The 10173-nt window shown below is 31.0% G+C and overlaps 2 protein-coding genes across 3 annotated transcripts; one reads left to right on the top strand and one right to left on the bottom strand.

Moving 5' to 3' along the window:
- Window positions 1-627, bottom strand: LOC137825376 (uncharacterized). The gene has a single exon (XM_068631048.1). It carries the CDS (start codon window positions 625-627, stop codon window positions 1-3), a length of 627 nt encoding a protein of 208 aa, XP_068487149.1.
- Window positions 628-3044: 2417 nt separating this feature from the next.
- Window positions 3045-8280, top strand: LOC137826682 (lysM domain receptor-like kinase 3). 2 transcript variants are annotated; one of them, XM_090294607.1, is made up of 12 exons: window positions 3045-3801; window positions 4684-4717; window positions 4825-4832; window positions 4980-5129; window positions 5592-5770; window positions 6159-6248; window positions 6329-6422; window positions 6529-6680; window positions 6772-6866; window positions 7450-7585; window positions 7708-7806; window positions 7882-8280. In XM_090294607.1, the coding sequence occupies exons 1-12, from the start codon at window positions 3180-3182 to the stop codon at window positions 8044-8046; spliced, it is 1824 nt and encodes a 607-aa protein (XP_090150733.1). In that variant the 5' UTR covers window positions 3045-3179; the 3' UTR covers window positions 8047-8280. The 2 variants fall into 2 exon arrangements, with proteins under 2 accessions (XP_090150733.1, XP_090150734.1); XM_090294608.1 differs by lacking the exons at window positions 4684-4717; window positions 4825-4832 and having other exon boundaries at window positions 5598-5770.
- The last annotated feature ends 1893 nt before the right edge of the window (window positions 8281-10173 follow it).

Genomic DNA, 10173 nt, shown 5'->3' with positions numbered 1-10173 from the left:
TTATTTTCTTATCATTTCCATCCGCCCTCGAAATTCTCTCAACTCTTCCATTTGCATAAACTTTGATGCACGTTGCCTTAACTCATCAAGATTGGTTGCCGGTTTTTTGCAAAGACTGTCGGCAAATGGTCCCGGTTTCAGTGCTGTAATCATATGATGCATTGTGACTTTCGGACTGAGATTGCGGATACTTAGTGCTACCTTTCCAAAGCGCTCCATAAATGTTCTTAGGGATTCTCCCTTTTCTTGCCTTATATTCACTAAGGCAATTGATGTCAGATGATATGATCGGCTTGTAGCAAAATGAGCTCCAAACTTTTTTACTAAAGTGTTGAAACAATCAATGGATAACGGTGGCAACCGAGTAAACCAACTCAGAGCCCCTCCCTTCAAAGTTGTTGGGAATACTCGGCACAAAATGGCATCATTCCACGTATACAAACTTATCTGCGTTGTGTATACTGCAATGTGTTCATCAGGATCTGTACCTCCATCATATTTCTCCATGGTAAAATTCTTCCAATTTTCGGGCAGTGGGGTTTCTATAATGGCTTCGGAAAATGGATGCCTCCTAACAGATATTCCTAACAGGTATTCTCTTCCTTGTAGTTTCAAATCTTTCCTCATTATGTACCCTTTTGTGGATATGTGTTCTTGGTTGAACAGTTTCAAATGATGTGTTTAAAATCGTCTCTTCATTCAACTTCCTTTTCATGTATTCATTCTCCGCCCTTAACATACTTAACTCCTCTTCATTGCTTTTCTTTAGTGTTTCGAACTCTCTTTGTAACTGCATGAGCATAGCCATTGACATGGAATTTTGATTATCTCTCTGCTCCCCAGATTGCTCTCCACCTTGTTCTTCTCTTTGATTCATCTTGTGTTCAACCTTTTTCAGTTACTTCTCGGCCCCACGGTGGGCGCCAAAATGTTCTTACAACAAGGACCAAGAACACTAGAATAAGGTTGATAAGATCAACTCCTTTACAAATCTTCCGAACTTGGGCTGGACTCTCTCGGCTTCTCCTCGAGTTGGGCTCTCGGCTTCTTCTCGGGTTGGGCTCTCGCGGCTTCTACTCGAGTTGGGCTCTCGGCTTCTTCTCCTCACAGGTGGGTGTGTGTACCTGCAAGGCGCTCCGATGCCAAAGTCAGATATAGTTTTATGTTCATCAGATCAATTGAATCTTACTTACCTCTTGAGTTGAACCTCTATTTATAAGGCTCTCTTATTGGGCTTAAGAGTTACTTCGGTATTTTCTTTTTGCACCTAACATTTTGAAAACACACACCTGTATATTTGGGTCCATCTTATGGGTTTTGCTATAATCACTAATTTAATTTTACTTATTTACTTTTTATATTTAACCTTTCGGTTGAGACTTTCGGTACAACCTTTCGGTCGAGACTTTTGGTACAACCTTTCGGTTGACCTTTCGGCCTAAATAGTACACTACTAAAGTAAATTTTGTTTCTCTTAATAAAAGTATTTTCCATTAATCTGATCAGAAATCCAACCACGGAAATATATTTAAGAAATTGAAAAAACCATGCAAAACTTTATCGAGTGATTAGGGTTGAGCTAGTATGAGTGTGGATTAAGGTTAATAAAATGAATTAGTTTATGTTTAAACTTATTATATAAATGGAACATAAATTAATTTGCCAAGATATGTGCATAGAGGAGAAAAAGAAGCAGAATTAATGAAAGAGGAAGACTTGATGTGAAGAGGTGGAGAAGTCAATAGTCATTCTCAGCTTGTCGTGTGGGCAATGCCAACAAACCTTGTCAGAAAAATTTAACGAGTTAATATAAATTTTATTTCGAATTATAATACAGTATACTATTTTTTAATTTATTTTGTTCGATAAAAAAGTAATTAAAAACTCAATCCAATTAATTTATTAACAATTTTTTTATATATGAATATTCTAATCACCCATAAAAATAATATATTTTTAAAACAATTTTAAAGAGTAACTTTTGTAAAAGAATTTTAAAAAGTGTTTTTTTTTTAAAAAAGCTTTCAGAATAAAACAAGCTTACGTGTGAACAAAATTAATTAGACTAGTTTTGATATTGACCAGAGTATCTATTTTTTATAAAACAATATATGTATCATAAAATTAATTGAATGAATTTGAAATCATGAATGGATGGGATGAATTTACTTGTGGATGTATTAATAATGGAATATATAAATGAATTGTTTTGATTCTCCTAGTCATTAATATGAACATGTCTATGAAATATGAAAATTGTCTAAAGTTAAAAGTAAGGATATATTCGCATAGTTTTTAATTAATACAATTATATACCAGAATAAAATATGAAGGACCTACAGATAAACAAACAAAAGAAACTTAAGAGGAAAAAGAAGAAAAGTCTCTAAATTTATTTGAAAAACTGTCGCTTGAGAGAATAATCTAGAAAGTTATTAATATATGCTCAAGTCGTGAAAAGAAAATTATAATAAATATCAAAATTTATTCAGCATATAGTACATGGTATCTATAAGTAACCTATGTAGCAAGACACTGACACGGATATTGATATTATTATGGAGATACGTAAAATTTTTAAAATGTAGAATACGAGGACAAAGATCTATATATTATATAATTATGAATTATATAATTTGATAATAAAAATTTATGTGTACAAGTATGTTTTATATTATTTTTTTGGAACAAAAAGATGTTTTTCATGACTGATTCACAATTATTTATTTCTTATTTTTATAATCATAATAACAATTTATACAATAAAGTTTGAAGTTTTAAAAAATTAATGTATTTTTACTTTTTAAAATTATGTCAGAACTGAATTATAATTATTAGAAATCTAACAAAAACTTTTTGAATTGAACACTTCACGGATACATGTCCTGTCATATGAATGATGTCAGTGTCCGATACAACTATCGAACACCGACACACACGCCATTTAAGAAGAGGAGTGTCCAAATTTCATATTTAACAAATACATTCAAACATCTTTAAATCCGACATGCTCAACAAGTAAGGCAAAAGACTACTAAAGACTTTTGTAAAAGAGTACAACGTTTCAAATAGTGTTTCAGTTTAATATTCCAATCCCAATTTGGTGTGTTCAACACGTCCAGATTCTTGACTGTGTTCCTCTTGGATAGCTTCACAAAGCTGGTACACTCTACCACCCAATGGAGAACAGATTCAGTTTATCAGTTTTCTTCATGTTATGGGCTATGGTGCTTAGTGCAGAATCCAAGTGTAGGAGGGACTGTGATTTAGCTCTAGCTTCCTACTATCTAACAGGAGGTGATTTGACATATATATCAAAGATTATGAAATCTCAGGTTGTTTCAAAAGCTGAAGATATTCTCCCCTACAACAGTGAAACCATAAAAAACAAAGACCAGGTGCAAGCCTTTACCAGAGTGAACGTTCCATTCCCTTGTGATTGCATTGGAGAGTTTCTTGGCCATATATTCCATTATGACGTTGTATCAGGTGACACTTACACGTCCATTGCCAGTCAGAATTATTCCGATTTGACCACTACTCAGTTGTTGCAGAACTTCAACTCATATTCACCAACTGGTATTCCTGATACCGTGACTCTTGATGTCTTCATTAACTGTTCCTGTGGGAATAGTGAAGTTTCCAAGGATTATGGATTGTTCATCACATACCCGCTTAGACCTGAGGATTCTTTGCAGTCAATTGCCAACGAGACTAGGATAGAAAGTGACTTGCTGCTTAAGTACAACCCCGGTGTGAATTTTAGCCAAGGGAGTGGTTTGGTTTATATTCCAGGGAAAGGTACATTCTTGCTTTGCTGCCATGCCTTGTTCTTCTGATTTAAGTTTATGATGTTTTTGGACATATTTCATGTTTCATATGGATTGAAGGGTACTCTTTATTTATCTTTTTATATATATAAAAAAAAGATCTATGGGTAGAACTTCCTCTATAGCTGTTCTATAACTCTTCTTTGCGTTTTGATCTTAAACTTGAACCTCCAATTTGCTTATCCTGTGTTTGGAAATATGTTCACCGGGGAACAAATCACGTTAAATGATGCAAAAGTTACAACTGATGGCTTCTGTCTTGAAGTGAAAAACCAAGTTCCTAACTTGTGACCAAACACATTATTAGTTTGCTTCCTGAGAATTTGCTTTTGAAGAAAACATCTCAAAAGCATTAGTCATGTTCAATGGGATTTTGAATTTGTTGCATCTTCATCGATCTAATGAAATAATCTGAATTGCAATTTGAATGTACTGTACCAAGGTCTGTTTAAGCCAGAATATCATTGTTGACCTAGTTTAAAAGGCTCTTGCTCTCTTGTATATCGTAAATGAAGGGAAATTTTCATTCCTTTTTAGTCACTTTTCCAGTGTCCTGTGTTACTAAAATAGATTTTTAGTCTTGTCATGTCACTACCACATTAACTATGGTTTTGGCATTATTGACGATGATTTCATTCTTAGTCATTGAAAAATATGTATGTACATATACATGAAGAAATGCTCATAAATTTCTGATATCTTCAAGATGTTTACATGATAAGAATTACGCATTTAAAGAGTAGACTAATTTATATGCATCATGCTTATATCTATGGTTGTATCTTTCAACATATTTCCTTGGAACTGTTAACTTTGACACATGCGTCACATCTTCTTGTTTCTTTACTTTCAGACCAAAATGGTGGCTATGTGCCCCTTCATCTAAGGTGATTCTTTTTCCTTAATGTCCATTCTATTTGCAGATGAAGTTGACTAATTTTTCAATCTCAGTAACCTGCTAATTTTAACAGCTGTATTTTCATTACTTTTTCAGAACCGGAGGTTGGACCTTCTCACTCCCTCAGAAAGTTGTTTAGTTGATGAATGATTTCATTTGAGTTTGATTTTAGTATCAGACACAAGGTCAGGATATTCTCAAAGTACAATGTAAACCTACTCTCTTCTCATATATTGTTTCTACAAAAGCAGGTCTTGCACTTCGAGTTATCGCTGGAATATCTGTTGGAGTAGTAACGATACTTCTGCTATTGGCATTTTGTGTGTATGTTACATATTACCGAAGAAAGAAGAATTTGCTCCCAGAAGAATTCAGGATGAACTCGACTAGAGTTAAGAATGGTATATTTTCTTCTACTTTGATTTCATCTAGTTCTCCCTTAACTTTATAAAACTAACTTATAAAATAAATAGTCTGTCTTATATATATATATATTAATTTGACTCGTCTAATTCTCCTTTTTTTCTATTTTCTATTACAAAATGCACTTTTAACTCTAACTCATCTTTCCATAATCAATCAGATTTACACCTACTTATATATTATATTTTGATCATATCTTTAAATCAGGATCTCCAATACTCCTCCCTCCACCTTGCAAATAATCTGAAGGGACAAAGTTTACAGTTTAATTCTGTCATTTAAAGTTTAATTCAGTTTTTGTTGCCAGTGTAAAACTAGTTTGGTGTTCTGATTGCACTCTGTCTTCCTCTGCTTTATATCATGAAATAGAAGAGCAGCACACATAGAAAATGAAAATATAGTTGATGATAGGGTATAGTAACTTCTGTTCATCGTCCCAGTTTCAGATGAAGCCTCTAGTGGCCCTGATGCAGAAAATGGAGCCAACACCATTAGGGTGGACAAATCAGGAGAGTTTTCATATGAAGAACTAGCCAATGCCACAAATAACTTCAATCTGGCTAATAAAATTGGTCAAGGTGGTTTCGGGGAAGTCTATTACGCAGAGCTTAATGGCGAGGTTTGTAATGTGTATTGTAATCTTTTACTTTCGATCACAAGTATTTGAAATAGAAATTGCATATTCTTCTAGTTATCATGTCTTCACGCGGTTTTCAATTAATATGTAGCATTATTCTCTCTCTGACTTTTCACCTTTTTCTAGAGCGAGTGCCTCCCTCACACAACATTACTTGTTACAGATTCTTTACATAATTGCCTTTTTGATCCTAAACAACAAACGAATACGGTTTTTTCATTTGACACATACATCAAGAAGCATAATTTTTATATATGACAATGCTACTAGGATCAAATATGCAATTGCTTATATTTCTATCTTTCCCAAGTTTCCCATTTTAATATTTATATCTCCTATTGTTATAAAGAAGTCCTCTCTAATTACACAGAAAGTTGCGGTAAAAAAGATGAACTTGCAAGCATCAAGAGAATTTTTAGCTGAACTGAAAGTGTTGACACGTGTTCATCACTTGAACCTGGTATTATTTGAAACTTGGAGCATTTTTTGTTTTGTTTTTCCTTTTAGAACCTAAATATCTTTCTATTGATAACCATGCAGGTGCGCTTGATTGGATATTGTATCAAGGATTCCCTTTTCCTTGTTTATGAATACATTGACAATGGCAACTTAAGACAACATCTACGTGGATCAGGTTATATGAGCACATTAAAAATGTCCATTTTCAGTACTATGCATTTGATTGATTGTTTAGTGTAATGCTTTTGTAAGTTAACGATCAAGTCAAAGTTTGTTTCCAGGTTTTGATCCTTTGCCATGGTCAGCCCGAGTGCAAATTGCTCTGGATTCAGCCAGAGGTCTGCAGTACTTTCATGAGCATACTGTGCCTGCATATATCCATCGCGACATAAAGTCAGAAAACATTTTAATAGACAAAAAATTGTGTGCCAAGGTACAATCTGTTTCAATGACTTTGTGGATCTTATTACTACTTTTCTACTTGGGAATTTTGTGAGAGATCCTATATTATTTTTTTTTTGCAGGTTGCAGACTTTGGTTTAACCAAGTTGATTGATGTTGGAAGTTCGTCACTTCACACAGCTAATATGAAGGGCACATTTGGTTACATGCCACCAGAGTACGATGAATTGTGTTTCTCTCTTTTAAGTGATACCTTCCTTTTAGTAAATAGGATTTGTGGAGTTTGGGAATTAAGGATCAGAGAATCTTAACATATAGGTCTGTAGCACACCCATTCACTATCATAAAACTGATTCGTGTCGGTCACATTCAAATAAATGCACAATATGTAAGCATACAATAATCCTTAATGAACTAAAACTGAGAAATCCTTTATCATAATCAAATGCACATTTTGTCCAGTTTGAATCTTTGCCGGAAGAGACACTCACATTTAATGCTTGACTATGTCTCAAACAAGATTATCTTATATAAAGAATCTGTGTCACAAACTAAAACAAATCTTAAAAATTGGGTTGATAGATTGCTATATGGGTTTGTCCTGTTGGGTTATTGAAAGTCTGTTCTTTTCCCTTTTATGAATATTGAAAGTGTTAACTGTTGTGCAGCTCTTGTTTTACTTAAACTGCATTTGAGAGAGAAGTTTTTCATTGTTAACACATGCTTTTGTGGTTGTAGACATAAAAATAAGTATGCTTCTCATGAGCCTGAATTCAATTTTTCCGTTGTCTTGTCTTCAGATATGCATATGGCAATGTTTCTCCCAAAATAGATGTCTATGCTTTCGGAGTTGTTCTTTATGAACTAATTTCTGCTAAAGAAGCATTGTTCGTGGGTGGTGTACATGGTGCTGAATCAAAGGGCCTTGTGTCTTTGGTGAGTCTTCACACCCTACTATTTATCACTTTTCAATGACAACCTAGTAATCTTACATAAACAATCAAGAACTACATTTTCCCTTTCTTGTGTTTAATCTGTTAGTGATATATATATGACAGTTTGATGAAGTTTTTGATGAGCAAGATCCCACAGAAGGTCTTAAAAAACTGGTGGATCCTAGGTTAGGAGATAACTACCCAATCGATTCAGTTAGTAAGGTATGAGTTATCACAAAGCATAAACATTTTTTGTATTTCTGATTTAAGAAACTCAGGCCATTTTTCTTCTTGCAGATGGCACAACTTGGAAAAGCATGCACAGAGAGTAATCCACAACAACGTCCAAATATGAGTTCTGTTGTGGTTACTCTCACAGCACTTACTTCAACTAGTGAGGATTGGGATATTGCTTCCATCATTGAAAATCCAACTCTAGCAAATCTAATGTCAGGGAAATAGGAAAAAAAAATGCAGAACACAAAATGTCACCTTTCATCTACAAATTTTGTGATAACTCTATTTCCTTTCTCACAATTATCTACAACCGAAATCTGTATTGCTTGTAGCATGATTTGTAGCAGTGATTGTTTGCAGAAGTAAACAAACTCTGTTTCCTCACTGTTTTTTTCTTGCTTTGGGAAAAGTTGCATGGCAAAAACTTTCAAATATCAATATCTTACCTTTTCATGGAAATCAACACGCATTTGAATATCAAATTACATTTTAATATATTTTTTGTTTTATTACCTATTTTTCCAATATATCAAAGACTAAATACTGTTGATGATAATAACGTGATTATAATTGAATCCACAATTTTATTTGATTTTTGCATAAAAGAGAAATTGAACTTCTGAGTATATTTGAATAGACGGTAACTAACCTAAGTTTAAAATAAGGACAATTCACTAAAGTATTTCTTAATCCCAGAGATGCAGTAAGAAAAACGGCCAAAGATTAATATACCTGCTTAATTTAACGTGTTTTTGTTTCAAGGAAATTGAAAAATGAAGAAAAATAGTAAAAAATAGATTATTTGGATTAAGAGAAAAAGAGTAAATAGTAAAAGGAAAATGAAAAAAAAGTTTGTAAAAATTGAAGAATTATTTGATTGATGTAATAAATTTTAAAAAAATTATAAAGTTATATATTTATAAAATGATCAAATTACTGTTTTTTTATTATAGATTAGTTTTATTATTATATATTAATATTAATATTATTATTTTTATTTACTTTTTGGTATTAATTTTATTATTGTATAAATTTATTTTACTATTATTATTATAATAATATTGTTATTATGTAATTTTTTTATTATTCATTATTTAATTATTTAATTTTTTAATTATTAATATTTATATTATTTAAATTTATTTTAATATTACTATTATTATTTAAATTTATTTTACTATTATTTTTTATTTTTTATTATTAACATCATTATATAAATTTATTTGACTACTACTATTATTATTATCATTTATTTTTTATTTTTTTACTTTTTATTATTAATATTATATAAAATTATTTTATTATATTATATAATGTAATAATAAAATTATATTATATACTATAATTATATAGCGTAAAATTATCTTTGCTAAAAGCAAGGACAGTTAAGTGATTTTTCTTTTATTGAGTTGACTATCTTCATATTTCTTTTCACAATTTTGAAAGACCACAAGAATTTTCCTCTAAACAAACAGGATGTAGAAGTTAACAATTAAAAGATATATGAATAACAACTAATTAATAATAAGATCTATGGTGAATAAAATAATTAAAAATATAATTTATCTACAAATAATAAATACAATCGAAAATTGAATGTATAAGAATAAAGACAAATGAATTATGTTTCTACATAGAGATTACAACAAATATAAAAATAACAAAAGAAGAGATTTTAATAAAGAAATTAACATAATACGTTATAATCAATTGGATAGTTTTGAATCCATGATAATACACGTAGAAAGAGAAAATAAATATATATAGAAGAGAAAACAAAAGATAAAATAAATAAGTGAGAAAGTAAAAACTAGAAAGATATTCCCTACAAAGAAAGAGAGAAGAGGGTAGAATAAAAACTTTAAATTTTAACCCCACCTACTAAGTAATTACCTGAAAAAATATATGTAAACCATCAAAATATTAAAAAATATATATGTGTAATAAACTTAACAAAAATCTATTTATGTAATTAATTAAGAGCCTAACTATTTTACATAAAAATAAATAAATTTTATATAAATAAATATTAAGTATACAGAAGGCAGTAGACCTCACCTTGAGTCATTTTAATTTATTTTAATTTTTTCCACTATAGCAGACTAATCAAATATTAACTATATTTTCAACTTTATCAAATGTCGTTTCTTATATTGATATTAGGTGTAATGAAGAGCATTAACAAAGTAAGAGAAAATATAATTAAAAAATAAAAATTATATTGTTTTAATTAATTGATAATGCTTATTAAGATAATATTAATTTATTAGGGGAGCATCAAATAACATTATCAATTAATTAATCTCTAGACATTAAGTCATTGATTGTTTCATATAAATTAGAAGAAAGATT

Source organism: Phaseolus vulgaris, chromosome 8 (genome assembly GCF_051622355.1).
Source record: "Phaseolus vulgaris cultivar YP4 chromosome 8, ASM5162235v1, whole genome shotgun sequence".
NCBI lineage: Eukaryota > Viridiplantae > Streptophyta > Magnoliopsida > Fabales > Fabaceae > Phaseolus > Phaseolus vulgaris.
The sequence above is the reverse complement of the archived record's forward strand: the minus strand, read 5'-3'. Positions and strand labels throughout refer to the sequence as shown.

Coding starts and splice junctions, on each gene's coding strand:
- LOC137825376 (XM_068631048.1), bottom strand. CDS start 627: ATGAGGAAAGATTTGAAACTACAAGGAAGAGAATACCTGTTAGGAATA.
- LOC137826682 (XM_090294607.1), top strand. CDS start 3,180: ATGGAGAACAGATTCAGTTTATCAGTTTTCTTCATGTTATGGGCTATG. Junction 3,802..4,683: donor GGTTTATATTCCAGGGAAAG/GTACATTCTTGC, acceptor CTTTACTTTCAG/ACCAAAATGGTGGCTATGTG. Junction 5,130..5,591: donor CTCGACTAGAGTTAAGAATG/GTATATTTTCTT, acceptor TCATCGTCCCAG/TTTCAGATGAAGCCTCTAGT.